This window comes from Juglans microcarpa x Juglans regia, chromosome 2S, assembly GCF_004785595.1.
Source record: "Juglans microcarpa x Juglans regia isolate MS1-56 chromosome 2S, Jm3101_v1.0, whole genome shotgun sequence".
Lineage (NCBI taxonomy): Eukaryota > Viridiplantae > Streptophyta > Magnoliopsida > Fagales > Juglandaceae > Juglans > Juglans microcarpa x Juglans regia.
This window is the reverse complement of record NC_054597.1, coordinates 30,209,026-30,236,404: the sequence shown is the minus strand read 5'-3', so window position 1 is coordinate 30,236,404 and position 27,379 is coordinate 30,209,026. Positions and strand designations below refer to the sequence as shown.

The following is a 27,379-nucleotide window of genomic DNA, read 5'->3' as shown; positions in this document are numbered from 1 at the left end:
GCACTCTTCATGAACTTAAACAATATTAAATGTTATTAGATGTATTACATAAGAAACACTTTTAACCTTAGATTGGCATTGGATTGGGTATATCTCTTTTAAATTTTAGCTAAAGAATGTATCTTAACTTATTTCAAGTGCTATTTGTTGGAGTTAATTTGTCGGAGAGAGAGAGAGAGTAAAATATTCTACTGTTTAGCCCATACGTTTTAGCCCAATTTTACAACCTTATATATTTTACAGGCTCGAGTGAATGCTCTGAAAACGAAGTCGTTTAACATCCAATTAGCCGACCGTCATCCCAAATTAACTTCCAAATCAACGCCATAGAATTCCTTCCAGCTGCTCCATTGGATGGGACTACAAAACCCTCTTCATCACCCCCGTCTCTCTCTCTCTCTCTCTCTCTCACTTCACCCATTTCCTCTTGCAAAGCTTTTCTCTGTCTTTCACTCGAGCAATAGGTGTCTCTCCGATTGTCAATCTCTCTCCATTTTGTTCAAGATCGATGATCCTGTCTCTGTCGGTGATGTGTACCTCACCTCTCTTTTGGGATTCATTTTCATTCTTTAATCTCTGCTTTGGTTCTGTTGTTGCTGATCTTAATCTAAAAGGGTTGTGAAATTCAGTTGAATTTGTCAGGTTTTTCTCATATGAATTTGCTCCCATTGTATCAGATCGTCTTGATTTCATTTACCCCACCTCTCAGATTTTGCTATGAACTGGTTTACCACTTCATTTACCTTCAATTTTTATTTAGTTAGCTCTCTCAGAGTGCAATCTTGTTCTATGGCTCTTTAAATTGTTGAAGATCTTCTAGATTTAGCACTTAATTTGGTTCAGATTGTAGTCGAATTAATAATGTCTTCTATTCGATTCGATGCCACGAAGCAGTACTATGCCACGAGCAGTCTCGTACTTGGGTATGCGCTTTGTTCGAGCTTGCTTGCTGTGATAAACAAGTTTGCCATAACCAAATTCAACTATCCTGGCCTTTTGACTGCGTTGCAGTATCTAATTTCTGCTCTTGGAGTTTGGGTTTTAGGGAAACTAGGATTTCTGCACCACGATCAATTTACATTTGAGATTGCCAAGAAGTTTTTACCCGCTGCTATGGTTTTCTATCTGGCAATCTTTACGAACACTAATCTTCTTCGTCACGCGAATGTCGATACATTTATAGTGTTTAGATCCTTGACACCCCTTTTGGTTGCTTTAGCAGATACAACATTTAGGAGACAGCCGTGCCCATCAAAGCTCACCTTTGTGTCTTTATTGATCATACTGGGGGGAGCTGTTGGGTATGTGGCCACGGATTCGGCTTTTACTTTGACTGCATACTCATGGGCATTTGCTTATTTGGTGACAATTACTACTGAGATGGTTTATATCAAACATATGGTGACAAATCTTGGGCTGAACACTTGGGGATTTGTGTTTTATAACAATTTGTTATCATTGATGATTGCTCCAGTGTTTTGGTTTCTTACGGGGGAGTATGTCGACGTGTTTGCCACATTGGGATCTAATTCTGGGAATTGGTTTGAACCCATTGCATTCCTTGCCGTATCATTGTCTTGCGTTTTTGGACTGGCCATCAGTTTCTTTGGGTTTGCTGCAAGGAAGGCAATCTCTGCTACAGCTTTTACGGTGACTGGTGTTGTTAATAAGTTTCTTACGGTTGCCATCAATGTGCTAATTTGGGATAAGCATGCCAGCCCTTTTGGTTTGCTATGCCTCCTCTTCACACTTGCCGGTGGAGTTCTTTATCAGCAGTCAGTTACTGGAGCTGGCGGTGCTCCAGCACAGCGTGAGTCAACAGCATCGAAGCAAACTGATAGTGAGAATGACGGTGATGATTTTAGAGATGAGAATCAAGTAAAGGGCCTGTCTGGTAAACTTGCTTCTGTATGAGGATTTCTATGCTCTATGTTTCTTTTTCTTTTTCCTTTTTTTTTCTGTTTTGTCCATTGAAGAAGAGGATAAATGGGTGCTTGAAGTTCGATGTCAAGTATATTCTTTTTTCCATGATTTAAGAAACTTTCTGTATGCGATCACTTTATTATGGTCATTAGAATTGTTCTTTCTGTAAGCTTTCCGAGCATGTTTCAACAGGGACAAATGATTGTGATTTTTGTTATCTTTTACTATTATATGGTCCTTTCTTATTGATTTTACGGCGTAATGTTTGCATGTACTTCTTTCTTTCTACGGTCACCCCTTCCCTCTTCTTGTGTTATTAAGCTTTTATTTATTGAATACAAAAGTCATGTTTTGCCCAACTGAACTGAGGAACTTTCATGCACCTTGTAGTCGTATCACTCAAAGCAGCTGAGTAAGCTTGTTGATTGTGGAACCTTTGGTTGTTTCTTCTCTCTGTAAGGGAAACATCATTACATCAGATTATTCTCAGACGTAAAAAAACATGTTCTGTTCATGTTATAACGAATACCATGTAGTTATCTCCAAGAACATAATAGGGTAGTTCGAGTCTTTCCCTTCTATAATAAGGATGAAATCTTACTGTGTCCCTGAGAAAATTGTCTGTAACGGCAAAGTGTTGGGGAATCTTGCTGTTGAATTTTAACTGTGAAGAGTTCATTTCATCGTATTGGTGATGCCTGAGAACTAATACGAGTGGAAAACTAGTTTCCAAATTTATTTTCTTGCTTGCCATTTGCATAGTTTCTCTAGGGTTCTTTTACAAGTTTTTGATAATTTGAAGGGTAATTGTTAAACTCAGTAGCTTGTGGAGTGATTACAAGTTGGATGGAAGTTCGAGGGAATTCGTGGATGGTATTAACTGGAGAAGTTTGAGGGGTAAGTTCCGCAGGCAGCGTGAGCTGCTTACCACGGCCTCATCATAAGGTTATTCAGGCTATAACATAATCTGGGACAAAATTCCCAAGATTTTCCGTCACTATGACCAGTTATATTTCAAATAGACAAGCTTGGGCACAGACATGAATATGAACATATAACTAATGCACAAAGATAAATGGGATACAAGGGTCGAGAAAGAAACTTCTCTATGTGAATGTGGTACAGAGTGCAGAAAATTTGTGAAAGCTCTCGAGTATTGGATGAGTCTTGCGTCACCAGAAATCCCTGCACGAACAAACTCCACCATTTAAATGGTGAAACCGATTCCTATCCCGCACTAGTATTTCTCTTTCGTAAACCCTGGAAATGAGTTTGGTTGTAGTGTGGCAATCACGGCACACGCGAAGGTTTTTCACGCCTCGAATCGATGTCCCAGGGACGGTACTTAAAAGCCCAAATGCAATTGGCAGCTTCTCACTATGGTGGCTAAGTGCAGTCTCCTTTTCTTCTTCATCCATATCAAACAACGCTTCTGATTTATAAGGAACATAACCCTCTTCCTTTAATCGGTTAATCATGTCCTCCAACGTTTCATAGATCAGTGAAGATTGCGGATGTGTTGAGTCACCTTTTACAAATTCATGAACTACACCATCAACTTCAATCAAACTGCAACCTGGCAGCTTCTTTATGTTTCTTTCTGCCATGAGTTCCCTGACCTTTTTAGCTTCCTCCCACTTCCTTGACGAGCTATATATTTTTTATAAAAGCACATATGTTCCTCCATGGTTTGGGTCAAGCTCGATAAGCTTTTGAGCTGCCCTTTCTGCAGCCTCAAGGTTGCCATGGATTCTGCAGGCACCAAGAAGTCCTCCCAAAACAAAATGATCTGGTGCCATTGACATGTTCTGTATCAGCTCCTCTGCTTCAGCTATGCCGCCAGCTCAGCCTAATATGTCAACCATACAACCGTAGTGTTCAATGCTAGGCTGAATGCCAAATGTCTTAGACATTGAGTTAAAAATTGAAATCCCTTCATCCACAAATCCAGTATGACTACAGGCTGCCAAGACCCCTACAAAGGTAATTGCATCTGGTTTCACCCCTGCAATCTGCATCTCAGAGAAATACATCAATGCCTTCTCTCCTTGACCACACATTGCAAGACCTACAATCAAGGTTGTCCAAGTCATAACATCTTTCTCAGGCAGTTCTTGGAATACACACATTGCAACGGCTATGCTCCCACACTTTGCATACATGTCAACAAGTGCTGTTCCTAAGGCAACATCCACCTCTATGCCCTCCTTTTCAATATAGGCATGCAACCATTTACCAAGCTCAAGAGCACACAAATGGGTACAAGCGATCAATAAGCTAACCATAGTCACTTTATCCCCCCTGAGGCCCTCGAGTTGCTTCTCTTTAAAGAGTAATAAGGCATCCTCGAAATCACTATCCTCAACATGTCCATTGATGACTGTGTTCCAAGAAACCAAGTTTTTTATGGGCATGTTGTCAAATAATTCCCGAGCAAGACTGCAAGAGACAGACAACCACACTAGCAATAAACATCCATAAGAGCCGTGATTAGGACCTCAAGGTACCCAAAACCATTCTCATCAATGTATTCGTGCACCCGTCTCGTCATTCCCAAATCTCTCGCTCTAGCACATGCACTCAACAGATTAACCAGAGTGATGAAACTTTGAAAATGAGAATGCGTGCTAACTGTATGTGTAAATGCCACAAAGGGAAAACAGAGGCATATGATGTTGCGAATATTACGCTTTTTCCTCCCACTACATTACACAGTGTGTGTCCTTTTTATAGACACAATCAGATCAGTACATAATCCAATCTCTAATGACAAAGAGACACCTGTGCTAAAACGGTTACAAGAAATATTCTATTCCTAAAACGGTTACAAGAAATATTCTATTCTTTTTCCCAGAATCATTCCTTCGGGTCATGCTTGGTTCCTTCTTGTTGTGATGTGTCTATAGCCTTAATACCCGCCCGCGAGTCAAGCGTTATAGCTGTGATGTTGAGGCTTGACCGTAGATGTTGAAATCTGGCTGTAGAGAGTGGTTTGGTGAAAATGTCTGCAATTTGATCCTTGGTGGAGATGAAAGATACCTGGAGTGTTTTGGCAGCAACCTTTTCCCTCACAAAATGAAAGTCTAGTTCCACATGCTTGGTTCGAGAATGTAATACAGGGTTGGCTGATAAATAGGTGGCGCCTAGGTTGTCGCACCAGAGGAGAGGTGGATTTTGTAAAAAAATTCCAAGTTCCTTGAGTAAAGATTGTAGCCATAGAATCTCACAAGTTGTGTTAGCAACTGACTTGTACTCGGCCTCAGTAGAGGACCGAGCTATTGTTGGCTGCTTTTTCGACCCCCAAGAGACAAGGTGAGACCCAAAATACACGCAAAAACCACCAGTGGATCGGCGGTCATCAGGGCATCTAGCCCAATCAGCATCACAAAAGGCAGATATGGTGGGAGTGGAGGAAGACTGAAAGTAGAGACCATGAGACTTAGTGTGGTTAAGGTAGCGTAAAATGCGTTTGACAGCCTGCCAGTGGGGCTGGCGAGGACAGTGCATGTATTGGCAGACACGATTGACAGCAAATGAGATGTCAGGACGTGTAAAAGCCAAGTACTGGAGGCTACCTACAACACTTCTGTACAAAGATGGATCCTCAAATGTGTTGCCATCAAAGGCAGAGAGTTTGATGGAAGAGGACATCGGTGTACACACAGATTTCGAGTTATGCATGTTTGTTTTAACAAGAAAATCATGAGTGTATTTAGTCTGAGAGAGAGTGAGACCAGATGAGTTATAACTGACTTCTATACCCAGGAAATAGTGTAAATTTCCCAAGTGTTTGACGGGAAAGTGTAAACTCAAAGACCGAATGAACTCTGAAATCAGCACAGTGTTTGAGCCAGTCACGATTATGTCATCAACATAGATTAGTATATACAAGCAATCGATTGAATTTTTGAAAATGAACAAGGATGAGTCAGAACGAGAAGCTTGAAAACCAAAGGAAATTAATTTATCACTTAACTTTGCAAACCAAGCCCTAGGGGCTTGTTTTAAACCATAAAGTGATTTTCGGAGCTTACAAACATGATGTGGATGATCTGGATGGACAAACCCAGGTGGTTGTTGCATGAACACCGTTTCTTCAAGGTCTCCGTGGAGAAACGCATTTTGTACGTCCAGCTGATGAAGGGTCCAGTGAGCCGAAACAGCAAGTGAGAGTAGAAGGCGAATGGTTACGGGTTTGACAACGGGACTGAAGGTTTCTGAGTAGTCGAGGCCAGGTTGTTGATGAAAGCCCTTGGCCACAAGGCGAGCCTTTCGACGCTCTAGGGAGCCATCAGCTCTTCGTTTTGTTTTGAGGATCCATTTCGAGCCAAGAATGTTGTAGTGAGGAGAAAAGGGGACAAGTTCCCAAGTCTGGTTTTGTAATAAGGCCTGAAATTCGAGATGCATGGCAGAGCGCCAGTCAGGATATTTTGAGGCTTCGGTAAACGAGGTGGGTTCCTCAGGAATGGAAGAAGACTGTGTGGAAGGTGGAACCGAAGAAGTGGTAAGAGAAAGAGTGGGTTTGGGTGGCCATGGGATGGTGCCGTCAGAGTGTATGCGAGGGCATTGGATGTTCGATTTGGACCGTGTGACCATGGGGTGTGTGGGTTGAGGAGACTTGATAAGGGGCTGAGGTACAGACGGGGCGGTTGACAGATTTGAAGTGGAGGAAGATTCTGGAGATTGACTGGGTAGAGAAGGAGTTGAATGTGGTGATGACCTAGATGATGGGGACGAAGGGGGAGTTGGGATTAACGAGTTTATGGGCTGCGGTAATGGGCTTGTGGGTTCATAGAGGGACGGTGAGGGTGTGATGGGTAGGTGGGCCAACGAGATGAGAGGCCCTTGGGTTGGATGATTGTTTGGGTCAGAAGGTTTGGCAAACGGGAATTGATCCTCAAAGAATTTAACATCTCTTGAGATATATCTGCGGCCAATTTCTAAGTGAAGGCAAATATAACCTTTGTGATCTGGGCTGTAACCCAGAAACACACAAGGTTTTGAACGGTAGTCAAGCTTATGTTTGTTATAAGGCCGCAAATTGGGCCAGCACAGTGAACCAAAAACACGAAGAGACAAGTAGTCAGGGGCATGACCCATTAGCAGTTCAAAAGGGGATTGATTGGCTAGAAGGGGTGTAGGCATGCGATTGATAAGAAATGAGGCAGTGAGAAAGGCTTCAGCCCAATATTTTTGAGGCATTGATGCATGGGATAACAGGGAAAGACCCGTCTCAACAATATGTCGATGACGACGTTCAACGGTGCCATTTTGTTGATGAGAGTATGGACAAGAAATGCGATGTGTAATTCCTAATTGTTGGAAAATGGGTTTGAGAGGACGAAATTCGCCACCCCAATCAGTTTGAACGGAAAGAATATTAGTGGAAAAAAAATTTTTAACATATTGGACGAAAGCAAGAACAATTGGAGGCACATTGGATTTAGATTGAAGGGTAAATAGCCATATATATTTGGTATGATCATCAACTATAGAAAGGTAATAGTGACAACCATTAGAAGATAACACAGGGGCTGGACCCCATACATCAAGAAAAATCAAATTAAAAGGTTTCGGAGATTGAGATGGAGAGGTAGGATGAGGAAGAGCGTGGGCCTTGGCTTGAACACATGCAGAGCAATTGGGCAGTCCATTATTGACACTCGGTAAATGATACTTGGAGATGGTTAAGGCGGTGGTCCGTGAGGAGGGGTGTCCTAGACGAAGATGCCAAAGGTGAGCTGAGTTGCGGAAAGTGATAAGAGCTTGAGGTGGTGACGCGGGTGCAGTGGATGTTGATGCTGTGGAGGAGGGCAGGACGTACAAATTGTTCTCAACAGGACCCCGAAGAAGTATTGCCTGGGTATGAGAATCCTTCACAACAAAGAAATCAGAGTGGAATTCAAAGTAAGCATGATTATCTTGGCAAAATTGCCGAACAGAGAGTAAATTTTTACATAAAGAAGGAACATGAAGAAGCTGAGTTAAGAGATAGTTGCCAGTAGTGGAGCTCAGTTGAGCAGAGCCAATGTTGTGAATGGGCAAGGAAGAGCCATCGTCGATGCTGATCTGGTCAGTGCCCTGATAAGGAGACGAACCAAGGTTGAGGTTGGTGTGCTCGGGAGTGAAATGATGCGTGGCTGCTGTGTCAGGGAACCACGCGTTTGTTGGCGTGGATGGGGGAAACATTGTGAGATTAGCCGCCAAGGAAGGGGGAGCGGCTGCTTGGTACGAATGATCAAACCGATGATAACAATTAATCACAAGATGACCAGGTTTGTTACACAACTGACAAGTGGGTCGAGGAGAGAAGTTGTGAGTGGATGAAGAGGTGTTTCGAGGGCCAGAGTAACCCCCACGATTGAAGTTGCGACCACGACGTCCTCCTCGATTAGAGGAGAAGCGGCCACGAGACGAGGCATTGGACGAATCTGGAGGTCGAGTACTGGTAAAGTTTGCAGATAACGGGGATCCAGAGAGGAGGGATTGTGTTTGATGAGTGAGGCGAGATTCTTGATTTAAGAGATAGCTGTAAATTTGTGGGATGGAAATAGGATCAGGTCTGGTAGTAAGAGAAGTTACTAGGGCTTCGTATTCAGAACTGAGACCAGCAAGGAGATAAATGACAAATTCCGAGTCAGGGAGAGGATAGCCTGCAGCACCAAGCGAGGAGGCAAGATTTTTGGCTTTGTTAAAGTACTCAGGCATGGAATCAGACCCTTTCTTTAACGTGGCCAGTTGGTATTTTGTATGCATGACATGAGCTGAAGATTGGGAAGCAAAGAGATTTTGGAGAGTGGACCATACATCTTGAGAAGTAGAGCAATCAAGAACTTGAGGAAGAAGTGACTCAGAGATAGAAGAAGTGAGAGCCGAGATGACAAGTTGATCTTGAACGAACCACTGGGAGTGCGCAGGATTGGGTTTGTTGTCAATGGTGCGTGGAGGAGCGGTAATGCTTCCATCTACATATCCGAAAACTTGGTGGCCTTTTAGGAATGGAACTATTTGAAGTTTCCAGAGTAGATAATTTTGAAGAGTGAGTTTGAGAGTAACAGAGTGGGAGACAGCGGTGGTGATGGAGGAGGGAACGATGGGAAGGGTTGTAGACATGGTTGAGCAGACGTGAGTCTTCAGGCTCTTGATACCATGATGAAACTTTGAAAATGAGAATGCATGCTAACTGTATGTGTAAATGCCACAAAGGGAAAACAGAGGCATATGATGTTGCGAATATTATGCTTTTTCCTCCCACTACATTACACAGTGTGTGTCCTTTTTATAGACACAATCAGATCAGTACATAATCCAATCTCTAATGACAAAGAGACACCTGTGCTAAAACGGTTACAAGAAATATTCTATTCCTAAAACGGTTACAAGAAATATTCTATTCTTTTTCCCAGAATCATTCCTTCGGGTCATGCTTGGTTCCTTCTTGTTGTGATGTGTCTATAGCCTTAATACAGAGTAACCTCATTAGGTTTCACACCCTCAAATTCCATCCTCTCAAAAATCCTAACAGCTTCATCTGGTTGATCGCATAGCGCATACGCCTTAAGCATGGTCGCCCAAGACACCACACTCTTCTCCACCATTTTTTCAAACATCTTGCGAGCTGAAACCAAGTACCCGCATTGGGAATACGTATACATCAACGTGTTCTGAATATAAGAATCCGAAGCGAAACCGAGCTTCGTAGAATGACAATGAAACTGTTCGCCCTCACGCAAATCCTGACACGATTTGAACAATGAAGGGAACGTGAATCTATCAGGGGCCAAACCTCTAGTTAGCATTTCTTGGTAAAACAGAAGTGCCTGGCGGGGCGAGTTCTTGTTGGTGTAGCCTCGGATAATGGAATTACACGTATAGGTTGTGGTATTGGGGATTTGGGTAAAGGCCAAACGGGCATAACGGAGGCTTCCGGAGTCTTGGAGAGCACAAAAGGCAACGACTTTGCTGGCGTTGTATTCGTCGAAGAAAAGGCCGGTCCTGAGCATTTGGGCATGGATAACCTTGAGCTCCGACATGTTGGAGCACTTTTCCAGTGAAACAAGACATGGGTGTGGCTGAGTTGAGTTTTCATTAACGCTGCTGTTCTCGGTGGCGACGATCGTGGAAATGGTGGTGGTGGAGGTGGGTTTCTTTGGGGGGGAATTTTCCGTAAAGAAGAGCGGTCCGAGGCAGTGGAGGGACGAAGGAGCAGCCATTGCTTCTGGGTACGGTGTTGGGTATGCGGTTTTGGAAGTTCACATTTCCCCGCATTATTTTATCCAATACCGTATCGAGTTCCAGGCTTTCAGCATCCAATGTCGCGTAGCCACGTACTATTCTTTTGGGTCATTCCTCCTTATAAATGTAATTTCATATTAGGTGATTGTTGCGAGTCATCAATAGTGAATTAGGTAGGGTGCTACCCAACCCCTACGGGACGGGGCCATCCCTTTCCTGCACCCCGCCCCGCATGGGATGCACGAAAGTGCATCAAGTGAGGCACCACTTTTCCCAAGTCCGCCCGTCGTTGCCGCCATATCTAGACCACCGCAGGTCCTAGGACTCGGTCCTACCAGGTAATCTTCTTGGCCCCTATTACTTGATCTCGATTTATGATTTTTGCTCAAATTTGTTTGTCTTTTTATCACAATATTTGTTAGTGCACATATAATGTCATTTTGTTCTTGCTATTTTTGCTCTTTAGACTTTAATAAGCTGATCTTATATATATATATATATATATATATATATATATATATATACAGAATGCCAAATCTAGCCATATAATTTGATCTTGAAAATGTTTTCAAATCTGTGCTCATTAGAATATTAACTGGAAGGTAGTAGAGAGCTTTCATAGGGTACATTATTTAGTGTTATAATACTGATATGGAGGTGTATTAATGGTTGGCTTGTAATGCTGGATCTATATGGATTAATGGTTGACTTGTAATGCTGGATCTGGATCTGTATGGATTAATAGCATGGAATCCATCAACTGTCCTTGTTTGTGTTGTTTCCTTATCCCAAAATGAACAACCAAATTGTTTTCATGCGATTGGTTTGAATCTTATTTTGAAAGAGAAGTTTGAAACATGGAAGTTCGAGGGAATACTAGTTTGGGTTTGTTGTTCTCTGTTTTTGGTAGCAGTATCAGAAACCAACCCAGAAGTGAATGCTGCATTGCAAGAAGAGTTTGGTCATTCTAGGCATGTGACCTGCTCTAAAATGCCAGGGGCTCCACATTGACTTTCCTACTAAGATTGTGGTTGGGACTAAAGGACAGCTAAGAGGGGAGAGAACCAGGAAAGAGGGAGGGGGATGCCTTCTTTTTATGATCTTTCCTTCAGTCCTACCTTCGCCTTCTGGCTTCTGATGCATGTGAAAAGAAACCCGTTTGAAAGAGAATGGAAAAGAATGAATCATCATGTTCTTCAAACACAACTCCACTTCGTTTCATTTGTCGGACTTTAGCTTATACATCAATTTTGTCATAGAATTTAATCTCAAAGTCTTTTTTGTTCCTTGGTGCATGCCTATCCTATTGAACAAACATATCGTTTCATGTTCAGTTACATTCTTTTATTCAGCTTTTGTGTTATTTCCGTGGAAGCAAGTTCATTGTTCAGGATGAATTTATAAGCTTTGTGTGCGGTTGAATAGAAATAGCTTTGGTGCTTTCTAGCACTTCCAATTGATAACACATTGATGAAATCCAAGGGAAGTCGGTCGCTGTTTGTAGTGCTTCGTAGTAGTATGCAACTAACAGCAGTTTAGGAGCTAGGGTTGCAATTGGAGTTGTGTTAGAATTGCAACTTGGAAGTCAGCTGTATGTTTTGACACTTCCATTCAATTCATCTGCTGCTGTACACACTATCCCTTTATATATTCTATATACAACTTAAATGAATACAAAGATCAAAAGAAAGAAAAAGACAATTAAGCATCTATCTCTAGCATACAATCTGTTTTACAAAATATAGATAAGTAGCAAAGCAGTAGCACAATCATCTTAGTACTTAAAGCAGGCTGCAGGGGTTACTCATGCTTCAATATGGCGTCTGCTGGTCCAGCTTTTGCAGTGCAGTAGCTGCACATTCCTTTGCTGCAGTGTCGACAGAGTGGCCCCTTGTAGTAGCAGCAGAGTTGCACTCTTTCTTCTTGGGCTTTGCTGTAGTTGGTCTTGTAGCAATGGGCCTTAGGACATTAAGCTTTGTGAAGTTGCACTTGTTATGTTAGAGATCCTTTGATGTGGTAAATCACTCTAGTTTCATCATTTTGACCAAGTTTAAATCCATAAAATTAGAAAACCATTTCAGAAACCAAACAAGAAAATTAGAAAATACAGAAGTCATAACCTGAATATACATGAAAACTAAGAACAATATGTAATTAGCCCAAAATGGTAAAACATATTTTAACAGTCCTTTTTTCTTCAAATTTGGCATTTTTCTTTTATAGACATTCAATTATTTTTTAATGTTGTAGATGTTTTCTTAAGTTGTAGTTGTGTGTTTTTATATGATTTTTATTTCTTATACTATTTGACAATTTGATTTTGTATTAGAATTACAAGAATAAATAACTAAAATTTATTAAGCCTAATATACACATGGACCATTATAGTATATTGTCAATCTTCCATGTTTTCTGAGTTGCTAACTTATTACATGGTTTCATGTTGTAGCCTTACCGCTTATGCTCATCATCAACGTCATCATTTCGACAGGTAACATTTTTTCATTTATTGCGTACAACGTGTATCTTTGTACTGAAATGTTAGGATTTGTCTTTTTCCTGCCTTTGTAGCCTTACTGTGAATGACTGAGAAAATATTAAACATGATTTCTTATCTTTACCCTTCAAACATGTTATCTATCATATATAAAATTATGGCTTCTAATACACATTTTGTACGCAAATTTGGGTCATTCTATTTAAATGCATGTGGAATTCTGTTTATTTTTTAACATCTTTTAGCTCCATATGGATGACCCGAATGAAAACATGCGTGATCGGCTGTTGTGGGATGAGGGGATGAGGATGTCCTTGTTGATATCTTGTACGAATATACCATTATGAATAGACTGAGGGGTGGGAGGATCACCCACAGCGACCATGTTCGGCTTGTTGAATGATTGTCTAACTATGGGTCGAAGAATTTTAACTCTTGAGTAAGTAAAAGGGAAAATTGCACGCCGGAAAAGAAGGCAAAGAGAATTTACGAATCTGATGAAGCAAATAGGGTTGGGTTGGGATCTAGACAGGAAGGCCCCAGTGGTAAGCGAGGAACACTGAGCAAACGCAATTAGAGTACGAATCATTTAAAAAAAATTTATTCCTATAACTTCAAATTTTTGTAACATACACTGATTGTATTTAATGATATTTTTATTGTTAGGTAAGAAACTCATTCAAGCATTTCAAGACTAATGGATGCCCAAAGTATGAAGAGTTGTGTGCGATCTTTGGCTGTGGCGTTGCGACGAAGACACTCCATCGGGCATCGACTGATCCGGCCCCAACTAGCGAGGAGAAGGACCTGCTTGACGAGGAGCTGCGAAACTATGGCCGACCAGTGCCAGATGATGAAGGGGGCCCATTACAGCCTGCTCCTATGGACGGATCCACGAATCAAGCAGACCATTCTCCGCCTCATACGATAGTGGATCTCATCGACGCCAGAGGGGAGGGCATTCCCAGTCCCCTGCCATTGATGAGTAATTTAGCAGAACCTTGGAGGCAATTGAGAAAAGTTTTGAGGCCAGGCGACTGGCTGTTGAGGAGTGGAGGGCCTCAAAGTGCAGCAGATCGAACAACATGGAGATTGATGCGTCGTGCGATATGCAGGTGCGTTGCTTTCAGTTGCTTGACGAATTTGAACCTCGCCTGGCTTTTGAGCAATTGAACAAGGCCTTTGAGAAATTAACAGAGAATTCGGCATTGCAGAGATTGTGGCGATTTTTGTGGGTCGCAAGAGTGAGTGGGCGTGGTGTTTATAGCTCTTCTTTTTATTGATCGTCGTTTTATCAGACGATATGCGGTTTAATTATTTTTTATTGTTTAGTTGTCTAACTTTATCTCTGACATTTATCGTACTTGATTTATGGTTATCATTTCTTTGAAGTTTATTTAAACATGAGCTGATTAGCTACTGCTACTTTGGATGAGCATTGTATAACAACTATTTCATTGAAGTTTTATGCTTGCAGATGATTATAGTAAATTTTTTGTCAGTGATATTATGATAAATTTATGCAGTGATGACATTTTCATTTTGCATACATTTACATATTATGCTAGTGTATTAATTTTGTTAACACGCGCAAAAAGGTTATTCAGAATGGCCGATGATGACTTTCCGGACATGATATCCCTTGGCTAAGAGATGGAGATGAAGATGCCATGGATTAGATGAAAATAGTTTATATGATGTGGATGACAATGCGAAATGGTGGAGGTCGAATCACAATGCCCCAACACAATATAGGTATTCAGGGGGATCAATATATTCAGGGAGTTTTGAATGGGAAACCTTGGACCTGTCGTGAAATGTTTCGCATGAAAGTTATCGCATTTCGTTATGTATGTGATGTGTTATGAGAAACAATGATTATGGAGCCTACAGAGAGGACCTCGATGGTGGAATCATTGGTCATATTCTGCCTTCTTATTGGTCATGCACAAGGTCAACGTGTCGTTACGGATCGCTTCCAACATTCAAGTGAGACTATTAACCGCCATGTAAAGATAGTTAAGCGAGCGCTGCATGAGTTAGGTAGGACTGTGATTAGGCCAACACACACAACTGGGGTGCATCCTTGCATTGCAGGAAATTCCCAAAATTATCCATGGTTTGAGGTAATGACTTCCTGACTTTTAAACTTTGTATTCCATTTTTTTGTTTAATAAAAATATATATAATTGTTATGATTGAGATGCGTTATATGATAATGATTTTGAAGAAATATCTTAGGGCGATGGATAGCACAATGATTTCAGCTGCTGCACCTGCTCATCTAAGTAATGCATTTAGAAGTCGATATGGCCGGATTACACAAAATGTCTTGTGCGCCTGTGAGTTCGATATGAAGTTTATATATGTGTATACTAGGTGGGAGGGAACAGCCCCCGATGCACGCATTTTCATGGATGTATTGAGTAGAAGTCAAAATCAATTCTTATGGCCACAAGAAGGTAAATTTTATTTACAAGAATAAATAGAAAACGTTGTCATTTAAAATTTTGTAAGTGTATTTATTTCATAAAATCACTGATTTTGGTTGATTTAAAAATGTGGTTAGATTATTATTATCTTGTCGATGCAGCTTTTTCCTGCGTATAAATGTTTATGCCGCCTTATCCAAGAGCAATATATCACCAATCAGATATTTATAGTATGCATCGCTTTCGGATATATAAAGATTATTTCAACTATCGTCATGCCTCTCTACGAACTTTATTGAACGCGCATTCGCTTTGTTGAAAAAGCGATTTCAAATTTTGTATGTCATGCCTCGTTATCACCTCGCCAGGAAAGGCATGATTGTTACTGTATATTGTACATTACACAACATGATTAAAATGGTGACGCTTGATTATGAGTTCATTCAGGGTCTATTAAATCATTGGTCCTCAATGCAAAATATGGTTGCGGATGCTGATGCGGGTGAGTCATCTCATGTGGTCGACATGTCCAGTGAATCAGCCCAAGTAATGGTGGCAATGAGGAATGCGATTGCGTTACCGATGTAGGCACATCGGATTGGCCAATGAATATGATATTGACAAGTCTCATTTGTGTCTCTTTGTATTGTGGTTTACCATGAATTTACGTTTCGTATGTAGGCCGATGGAATGTGTATTTTTGTTTGGAACACTAAATTTTGAAACATATTATAATTTCTAATTGTATTTTAAATTTTGGGGGCAAAAAGATTTCATAAATTTGTTAAAGACATGTAAGCATGTTTGTAAACTGTGTATTTAATATCAACCAACTGAAAAATTATTATGTATAGTTTTTGGGACAAAACATGCAATGCTTATTGATATTAAAGAAAAAATTTGAAATCTAGTAATATTTTATGACAATTCACAAACTATAAATATTTGTTTTCATATGTAAAAAAACAAATGAATTAGCTGTTTATGATATCATTTGTTCATAAATAAAAGAAATTGTGGAATTTATTTTTGGAATTATTATCTACATTATAATATAATTAAGAAGAAATTTTTGTATATATGAATATTTTTGTAAAAAGAAATTATTATTATACATTATTTTTCAAATATGTTCGAAACTAATTACGCTGGAAAATTTTGAACAGAAATTTCATAATTACTAGCATAATTTCCCTTCAATTATCCTTTACTACGTACAAAATTTATTTATACATTATTATAAAGTCCAAACGAATTTTTGGACATTATTTTGTAATTTATGGTCTTTTTTCTTTATTTTTGGAAAGATTTATACATTAAAATATAAATAAAACAAATTTTCTATTTAAATAGTGTAATGTACGTTACTATGGGAGATTATTTTTTCAAAATTTTCTCCATTACTAAATTAATTTTGATAATTTTTATCTATAAATTCGAAATAAATATAATCATTAAAATATATATTCATAATTACACAAATATCTCATCCACGTATACATCCAAAAAGTTAAAACATCTCACGTATACATCCATCCAAAAAGTTCCCATTTACTATGGGAACCCTCCATATTTCCCGTCTCAAAAAAGTTAAAACATCTCATCTCACGTATACATCCAAACATAACATAGATCCACAAATTTTTCTAAAATCATCTCAAATTCTTAATTCATAAATTTTAACATTATTCGCAAAATTTTCATAAATTCTTATAATATCCAGCCCATAATCTGTCCTGCGTGGACGCAAGGACACTTGTCACACTAGTCACTAGTCACAACCCTATGCGAACAAGCATCAGTCAATGGGCTAGACCCTTAAGAGCATTGGCAATGGCCTAACCAAATACCAATGTAAGTTTATAATTTGACTATATCTATCAAAAAGCTTTCACATTGGACTAGCTAAAACTTAAAAGTTCAACAATTGAGCTACAGTAAATCTTAGAACCTCTCTAAACTTAACGAGTCACTGTTCACCCTTGAAATGCTTATTTTATTATTTCATCTATCTCCCCTCTCTTTCCCTCGTTCTTTCTCTTTCTTCTCCGATTTCCCTCATTTTCCTTCTCTTCATCCTAAAAAGTCCGAAACTCAAGAGACAGAGACCTGCTACTGCTTCGATTGTCCACGCCCTCTTCTCTCCGTCGATCGTCCACACCCTCGTCTTCCAGCCCAAACGGTAATCTCTCTTTCCAGCTCTTATCTCCCTCTTATCTGTGTAGGCTTTCCTCTCCCTCTTCTTTTTCTATTTTCTCTCATTTCCTCTTCACTAAGTGATTGAATTACCGTGATTTTTGCTTTGCAATGACCATTCATCTGTTAACCCCTTTCCTTGCCAGTGAATCATTGTCCAGAAGGTTGCACATTCCTCCACAAATCCGTCACAAGAAGATCACGATTTGGGTATTTTTTTACAAACTGATTTGTGATTTTGATTTTGCCGTGTGTTTTGCTTTACATGAGTTTTGATGAACACTTTGTTTCGATGGCTTAGAACTTTTGATTTTGCCGTGTGTTTTCGCGATTTGGGTATTGTTTGCTGGAAGATTTTTTTATGCATACAACGCTCGTCTTTTGCTTTCCTTTGCTCACTCAGTACAGTTTGATTTTTGTACTGGGTCTGTGCTCATTCACTTTTTGTTTAACATAAGGAATTTGTTGCGATGTTTCGAGCCCCTTGGGAAAGGAGAAGAAGACTAGAATGAGAGAGTATACTTGTGCGGTGAAGATCAAATTTTTTTCTTGGAAGACTTCATTGTTATTTGTTTTATATAGTATTTTCATAAAAACAAAAACAAAAACAAAAAAGAAAAGAGCCCGGCATTCTTGTCGATGTAATAATTCTCTGGTGTCGAAGAGGGTTATTCGTTTTGTCCATTTACCCTTTTGATTTACATTCTTGTAACCCACTTATCCTTTAATGTAAATCCTTTTGTTTTTTGTAAATTTTTTCTTCCATGGTTACCACTGGATCACGGTGGGCACCACTTCTCTTGTTTTAGCTGTTTGTTTATTATCCAGATGGCGGCAACAATCAAGCGGTTCTCTCGTACTTTGAAAAGAAAGAAAACTCAAGCATCTGGTATGCTCATCATCTAGTTTTACAATCCTCTTGTCACACTTCTTTTAATGAGTTATGACCAGGAATCCAACAATCTGGCAATATTTTAATCTTTCTTCCATCTCCTACACGCCATTGGCAGCCCTTCATCAAACATAATCTTGCTTCCCATATATCCCTCCAAGCATAGGAGGGATTAAATCCCAGTTTTGCCTCATGAAAGCTAGAATCTGGGAAGTATATTGCTGAACCATACTACCCCCCATAATGACATGATTTCTTCTCTCATATCTGCCCTTGTATCTTTGCTAAAGACCATAGAGTTGTCAAGCATTGAAGTCCAAAAAAGGACCCAAAGCCACCCCCCATTGACTCAAACAAGTATATGTCTCTAACCCAAACCCAGTCAAAACCATTTCAGTCTCATCGAGGTAAGCTTTTAGGCCTGCAGTGTATATATAACTGCACCCAATCTGCCAACAAATGCTTCACAAGTATATGTACCTTTCTTTCTTAGTCTAATTTAAAAAAAAAAAACATAATATTGCTTCTTGGAAATTTACTATTCTAGGATTTGGTCTTGTAGCATAAGTTGCCATGAGGAAATATGTGCTGTCTTTTGCAACTCAGAATTGTTTCTTGCCTTTTGTATAGGATCATTGTGAAATCCATCATCTTTACAGTTTGTGAGGTAGATTAACATTATATTCAAATGGTTAACATTATGAAATCCATGAGTTATGCTTTGCATTTTTTATTATGCACTTATAACTATTGGAGTTGGAATTGCATTTCTTTGATAATTGTTATTAAAAATCAAGGCAACTAAAGCTGGAATCTTGTGAATGTGCTGGAATCTTGTTGGACTATGGACTGTGTTGAGGACACTAATGTTGGACTGTGGACCGTGTTGGTGCCTAAAAGGAATGTGTTGGTATTTATTTGTGGACTGTGGACTCAGTTTTGGCTTGTTGCAGGTCTGTATTTGTATTTTTGATTCCTTTTCATGAATGAAAATAGAGTTTTGCTCAATTCCTTTTGTCTTTTGATTTCCTTTTTATTACACTTGTAAGTTTAGGCACATTGCATAAGAAATAGGTTGAAGAAACAATAATTTTAAGTAAAATATAAATTATTAATTAATATATGAAATGTATTTGTAAAATATAAAAAAAATTGTAAAATAATATTAAAATATATAATATTATATTATTATTTTCACTTTCAGATAGTTAGTCCAATGTAGACTCAACTAGTCAAAAGTTAATCTTATAATCAAAAGTTAAGATTCTAGTTAAATTTTAGACTTAATAATAATTAGGTGATTACTAATGCTCTAAGTCACCAGCTATGGCCACCGCATATGTTGACAGACTTCTTTGACATTTTTCTTTTTTTTTTTTTTTGAGATAGACTTCTTTGACGTTGAAAATTATATATATATATATATATATATATATATATATATATATATAAAGTAGTAGGGTGTTGTTAGAATTCCCTTTAAATATATTGACTTTTCTTAGAACCTTTACGCTGTGTTTGGAAGTTGAGTTACATCATAGACGATTTGAATTAACTTATAAATAATAATATTTTATAGATTTTATTGAGATAAATTTGAATGTAAATAAATTAAAATACGTGTTTGAATATATGAAGTAGGTTGAGATGTATTTAACTTTTTTATAAAAAGTTAAAAAAGTAATAGATTTTATCAATAATTGATTTGAGATGAGTTGAATTGATTTCAATAACTAAACACATCCTAATCTCAGTGTATTTTGATTTTTTGAGTTTCTAATATTAAAACATATATATACAAACAAATTCACTAGTGGTAACTTTTATAAATATTAAAAAAAAAAACAAAAAGAAACAAAGATACACTAGGAGACACTTTTGGGACACATTTGGAGGGCACCCAAGTATTTTTATACTAATAAGAAGTGTTACATTCACAAAACATTTCATAAATGTAAATTCACAACTTGATATTGCTCATATGATACACTTTGCAATAAAATTATTTTTATAATCTAACGTATCACATCAAATCACGTTTATTTGTATATTTATTTTTGTGAAATCTCTTTGTAATTTAAAAATATTTCTTTATACTAAGACTAGGGATGCTTCGGAAATGAAATGAGATGAGAAATTTGTTAACCAACACCACCTCCATTTGAATCTGCACAGCCCAAGCCACTGCCAAATGCTACACTGCTCCACACACGGCAGCACCACCACTCTATATCGTTTCTGCAATTGGCAAGATAGGTTTGTGTCTCTTTCTTCCTATAACGGCACCATTCAAACTTATTTAGGAGTTAATTGGTTTAACTTTCTACTTTTCAGAGGGTTCTCTGGATTTTCCATGGGTGGTTTCAGGCGCCAGTCATAGCGCTATCGATGGTTCTTGACCTCTTTTCTCGAGTGTGATTTGGGATTTGCTTCTGGTTCTTTAGAATCCTCACTTGATGGAGAGTGACATCGTAGAAATCTGCCGCCCAGATTGTGGATGAAATTACTTATATCTAGTTGGTACAAAAGGGTTGTCGACATAAATATCTTGGCAAGAAAGTGTTATTATATGCACACATCATACAAAAGGTATTGGGTGTATCGTGGCATTAAGTTATGGAGTTTGGGTCAATTAAAATGTCTGCTGCAGCACGACCCCAAATAAGCGAAAAGAAGCAAACGAACAAAAAAAAAATGAAAAGCAGCCAAAGTTCTGCAGAGAATCGGAAGACTGTATCTTGTTACACATAACCTTGACTATCAGAGGCTTCACGTCCTCGACAAAAGCTCGGGTAGATCCATGGCGCTGGGTCGAGTAAGAAGAGCTAGCATGCACCAAGAGAGGCGCGATGGGCTTTGGTTTTTCGCAGTGATTGCTTAATGTACGAAAACTAGAAGCCGTGAAGGAGTTGACTTGGAGATTTTTTTGCACATTTTGAATCTTAGAATAATTTAAATCTGTTTGGAGGTAATTTCTCATTAAAAGGAGTGCCGATTGTATAAGATTGTGCAAGACCGGTTGTAAATAGTTTTTTTTATTTTTTAATATTATATTTATTTTGAGATTTGAAAAAGTTAGTTTTTTTTTTTGACAATTTAATAAAGTTATAATGATTAGTTTGAAAGTATTTATATTTAAATAATGTTTAAAAATAAAATAAAATAAAAAAATAAAATAAGATAAAATGAAATGAAAAATATTACAAAACATCCCCTAAAGTTGGACTTCATAATACTCCATTATTATGGCTTTTTCGTTTATTTGTTTGAGGGTTTTTGAAGTACGGCACGGTCAGGAACAAATCTATGGGGACCAAACGATGATTTTGAATAAAAAGGATTATAAATTGGAAGAAATATATATAATTATAATCTTGTCAAGTTTTACATGAAAATAAATAATAATTGTTGTCATATGAATTTCGTAAAGGATTTTACTACACATCATCTTACACAACACATGTTTTTATTTTTTTTATTTTGTTTTATTCCTACTAAATTAATTAAGTTATTCTACTTATTATCTCTACACTATATAGTTGCTAAGAGAAAAAAATAAAAAGGAAAAAAATTATATATAACATGTAGTGTAAAGATAATTAGTAAAATTATTCTTTATAAAATTATGCGCTTGTTACTTCAAAAATATAAATTTGGATACTTTTTGGATTTTGTAAAGTATTGTCTCATTTTCTTTAAGGTCTTATATGATATATATAATCCGGTTCAACATCTTTATTATTTGTGTGCAATTTATTCATTTTATTGGATAATGATAACTTTACACTTCCTTTATTATTACTTTATTATCTTACTATTTTTTTTCTTTTTGCTCTTTAAATCAAGATTAAAAATCTCATAATACGATATTCTTGCATAATTTAGAAGAAAATAAATTCAACCAACTGACGTAATTATGTAATTTAATTAAAAATAAATTTAATTTTATAAAAATTGATATTCTTTTACTCTTTGAGTCCATTTATATAAAATTGAATTTATTCTTAATTAGTTTATATGATTACTTTAATTAATTGAATTTATTTTCTTCTAAATTATGCAAGGATCATGTTCTAAAATCTTTTAATCCATATTCAAATAGCAAAAAGAAAAAAAAATAATTAGATTATAAAGCAATAATAAAGAAAGTGTAATGGTATCATTATCTCATTTTATTAACCTTCTGGAGGCTACTAATCCTGATGCTCTCCTAAGATTCATTTTTGAGTGCAGAAAAAGAGAGTGGAGAATATTTGTGAATAGTAGTAAAAAAATAATGAAAAAAAATAATAAAATATTAAATAGTGATAAAAAGTATGTGAAAAGTAATGAATAGTAAAAAAAGTAAGTAAAAAGTAATAATAAAATAAAAAATAGTAGTGAGAGTACTTGAGATACTCTCACTTGCCAAACACACAATAAATGATATTTGTAAGTTTAGATAGTTTAAGGCTATATTTGGATAGTGAGAATACCTGAGAAGTGTTGAGAATGTTTGTAAATAGTAGTGAAAAATTAATAAAAAATTAATAATAAAATATTAAAAAGTAGGTGAAAGGTAATGAATAGTAAAAAAATAGGTAAAAAGTAATAATAAAGTAAAGAATAGTAGTGAAAGTACCTCAAGTACTCTCACTTGTCAAACACAGCCTTAAGTCTTCATATTTTTTTTTATTTAAAAGAAAAAGTGATAAATTGATATTCACATAAAAAGTTATTTTTTAATAATTGATCCAATTTTTTTTTAAAAAGAGTGCGTTAACTTTTTACACCCTAATATCTAGCATTACTCAAAGGCTAATTCCAATGCATATGATTTATAAAAGGTAACTCTCAGCGCAATGCTATTAGCCTAACCAAATGGCATTGCAATATAAAATTTGTCTAATAATCTCTTAAAATTGTCTGCATTGGAAGAGAGAAACAGATTTGCATTTGCCTTGAACGCTATAGTAAATCACCGTATATGTATGATTACTGTTGCCCTTCCAATTGATTCATTTATATTATTTTCTCTGTCGTATCTTTTCGTCACACTCAAACTCTCTTCTCTCCAATCTTGATAGGTTTTATGTATTTTGATGTGTAGATTATTGAAATTACGAAAAGTAAAATAAAAAACGAGATAAAAAAATATAAAAGATATAGATTAATGTATAGAAAAAAAATTTAAAAAAAGAATAATATTTTATTATTATAACTAGTGATATGGCCAATTCAATATGAAATATAAAATTATTATGGATAGACAAAAAGATAAAAAGTGACATTTTATCCAAATTTTACCCAAAAATTTAACTACACCAATACTAATACTAAAGCTCACATCTAGGTAGAAAAGTAATTAGTGTAATGATAGTATTCATGACCATTGGTCCCTCAGTGCTTAAGATTTCCAGAAACAAAGTGACGTGATTGATTAATTAAATGATTAGAGATGGTCAAAAGAACTGAAAAACTAGGACAAAAAGTAACGAAGAGAAAACAGTTACGGATTTAGGATAGGAAATTTGAGATTAGGAGGTTCGACTAAACAGAGTTGAAATAATCATTACTTGCGGCAGAAGAATACCTCTTGCAATAAACAGTCAGAAATAACAAAAGAATAACAAATATTTTTTTATTTTTTTGAATGGAAATAGACTTGTTTCATTAATGAATCGAAGATATAATTGTAACCTATCAATACATAAAAAATTTATATAAGCCAAACTACGCATCAACTTTGAGACTTTTTCATACATAAATTCTTTTGTGGCGGACATTGTCTTAACTTCTAAAAAACTCTCTCCTAACAAAAAAGTGCTTTATAAAACAGAACTTCACGGCCCCCTCTGTCCTCCCAAGGAGGAAGGGTACGGAATACTGCTCTGGACACCAAATCCAATAGCATATTTCTATTTTATTATTGACTAAAATAATAAAAAAAATACAAATAAAAACATATAACCAACTACCGAGCCACAAGCACCGGCGTGAATCCGGACGTCACACCTACTGCAAGTATCGGCAACTCGAGCCCCGACGGCACGAGAACCCAGCTCACGCACAGACAAACAGCCTCCACTACGCAAGTAGTACCTACACATGAGCACTGGCCGTACGACCACCTGTCGTAGCATCGCCCACCTCTCTCGAACAACTCTTGCCTCAGGTTGCGTCTGATCCAAAGGCTCAACACCCCACTTGGGTCAAAATGAAAAAACAGAACAACAAAAAAAAGGAAAACAAAAATACTGAAAAATGAAATGGATGAACAGTGCACATATCGTCGATAGTGGCGCGTGCATTACACTGGTCACTCTGGAAGGAATGTCGACAGTCAATCTTGGAAGTCCAGAAGTCAGGGATTCTGAAGAAACTAAGCGTGGCAACAGCAAAAGGCTCCTCGATCACGCGTGATGCCCACGTGCATACTAGATCCGAAACTTCCTCCCGCGCGTGCGGGCTACGCTCCACTCCGATGAATGTCGGATCTAGTGGTTTTGAAGATCAACTGGTGGGCAAAAGAATACCAAACTAACTAATAAGAAAAGACTATATCCTAGTGTCATAAGAGTACTGTTAAGTAAAAGAAAAATGTTAGTTTATTCCCTGACTTTGCCTCTCATTTTGACCATTTGTATATTTAATTTATTTTTTACTTAATGATTAAGAAAGTAATTTTTAGTATATCGATATATATTTTTTATTTTTTAAAAATATTTAAATATGTTGAAAAAATATGAAATAATAAATAAAAATAAAAACCTACATTGGCCTAGCGGTCAGATTGACTCTAACCAACAAATACTCGAAACACTTCATGTCTATCACTCTTCCGAAGAAGTTGGTACAAACACACAGTAATAACTCACTTGTCCATAGCGAAGCTAAAGATCTCACTTGTCGTCGTCACGTTGTTATGAATCCAAAATACCAACCCAAAAAACAGAGTATTAATGTATGCTAATATGTAAAAATATTGAACAGAATAACAATCGATGCTAGTACAAAAAAAAAGTGCAAGACTACTGTATCGCTCAGCGTTTACCGCTGGAGGTACCGACCAGGATTTTTTTTTTTTTTTTTTTACATTTTTGTAATATATTTAAATATTTTAAAAAAATAAAAAATAAATATATCAATACACTTAAAATTATTTTTTTAACCACTAGATAAAACAAAAACAAAAATTGACCAGTGGTCAACTAGGACGGCAAAGAAGATTTTCCCTACGTAGAAATATGAAACTTCAAACTTCATTGAAAGATAGGTACCATTCCAGATTTGCGTAACTTTCAAGATAATTCAGAACATCTAGTTTGTTTTTAGCTTATCTCATTTAATTATTATAATTTTTTTAAATTTTAATACAAAATAAAATAAATAATTTAATTTTTTTAAATCTCAAAACAAGAATTAATATTAAAAAATTTATTTTAACAAATATCTTATTCAACTTTTTATCTTTAATTTTATCTCATCTCATCTCATTTGTAAAAACAAGCTAGACTCAAACGAAATATTTCATACCCTCTTTTCCTTCATCCCCTGTATTCTTATATCTAATTTTCAACCTAAATAATACCAAACGAAAAGAGTTAGACTACTCTACCGTTTAAAGTAGTCCGCTCACTTTGACCACTAGTTATTTTTATAATTTTATTTTATTTTTTTATTTACATTTTTTTAATATATTTAAATATATTAAAAAATTTAAAAAAAACATTAATACACTTAAAATTATTTTTTTAATTATTAAGTAAAAAAATTAAAAAAAAAATTTCTAAACAGTCCAGTAAAGCGGTAAAAATTGGTAGGCAAAATAGTCTGTTTTAAACGAAAATAACAATAACAACTTGTAACAAACTCCCCTTCAGGCCACGACGGACTAACACGCACGTGTCTTCCACCGATCATAAAGCGACACTTCATTTATTCCAATAAAACGGCACCGTGTGATTCTTGGCACTAAACGGCGCCGGATCAATTGTTTCTTCCACCGATAAGTTTCCATCGACTTTTGCTCTCTTCACTAACCCACCTAACTTGTAGAAGATCTTCTCCCTTCCACTCTAACTCAGAACTAAACACCAAGCAATACTCCTGGAGAACTGAGCCATAACACATGCTCAATCATACTGACGGGTATTAGAAACCAATCTACATCAGCGATGACTTGATCTTTTTCACCACGCCTTTCATCGATATAACTATCCTGTAACTCAAAACATAACAGAGAAGAAAAATAAAGCATCTCTCTCAATCAAAATTCCATCTCCGATAATTTTATTAGGTGTCCCATCTGAACAAGTTATAAAATAAAGGGAATTACCCGTTCATCCGGATCATACTTCCCTTGATAAGATCGTGGGCGATGGTTCCATCCTCGCGTCTGAAGAATCTGATTTTCTCATGATCCCTTATCTGCGATGTCAATATAGATCTCGTCGGCTGCTCTCCGATGTAAAAAAGCACTGTTACTGAACGTCCACCATTGTATTCAATCCCCAAATCGGCGTAGCACATGTACCCGTGCTCATCCGGTGGGATTGTTAGAAGTACTTCTTCTGGAAACCCGCCATAGTTCACTTTCTTAGCAACCCTCAGTGGTTCGCCGGAATCGTTCACGAGTTTGGTGTTTCTCGAGAAAGGTTTCACCATTGAATCAACAAATTAAACAAACAAGCAAGAGAGACCGGAGAGAAAAAATAACAAGCAGAGGAAGAAAGAAAACGGAGTGAGAGGGATACAATATTACAATTTCCGTTTACAGAGAAAGCAAGAGAATCGGAATAACTATTTATAATAATAAAATGAGAAGAATTTTGTTAGATACATGTGAGTTCGTGCATCATATGATGTATCGTTGATTTTTTTAATTTAAAAAAAATAAAAAAAAAATTTAAAAGAAGAAAAAAATCTCTTATATTATAAAAATTATTTTTATTTTTAATTCACATCATTTCATTAAACATATGTATTATATATCAATATTAATGTACGAATTGGTGCACGAACTTACTTGTAATAAGATTTTTTCAAATGAGAAAGGATTGATGCAGTCGTTGGTTTGTGAGTAATATCGTATAATTATTTTAAAAAAATTGAACAAATTTTAGATTTATATAAAAAATAATAATTTTTTAATAATAAATTTTATTTATTTTTAAAACAATTATGTAACATTTATACATTTTAAAATAACAAATGACATTAATC

General features: G+C 36.7%; 1 protein-coding gene and 1 pseudogene across 1 annotated transcript; one reads left to right on the top strand and one right to left on the bottom strand.

The window, feature by feature from the left end:
• Positions 1-281: 281 nt before the first annotated feature.
• On the top strand, positions 282-2,172 carry LOC121251860 (GDP-fucose transporter 1). Its single transcript, XM_041151250.1, has one exon. It carries the CDS (start codon positions 862-864, stop codon positions 1,912-1,914), a length of 1,053 nt encoding a protein of 350 aa, XP_041007184.1. The 5' UTR covers positions 282-861; the 3' UTR covers positions 1,915-2,172.
• Positions 2,173-2,891: 719 nt separating this feature from the next.
• On the bottom strand, positions 2,892-10,263 carry LOC121251863 (annotated as a pseudogene).
• Between the last annotated feature and the right edge of the window lie 17,116 nt (positions 10,264-27,379).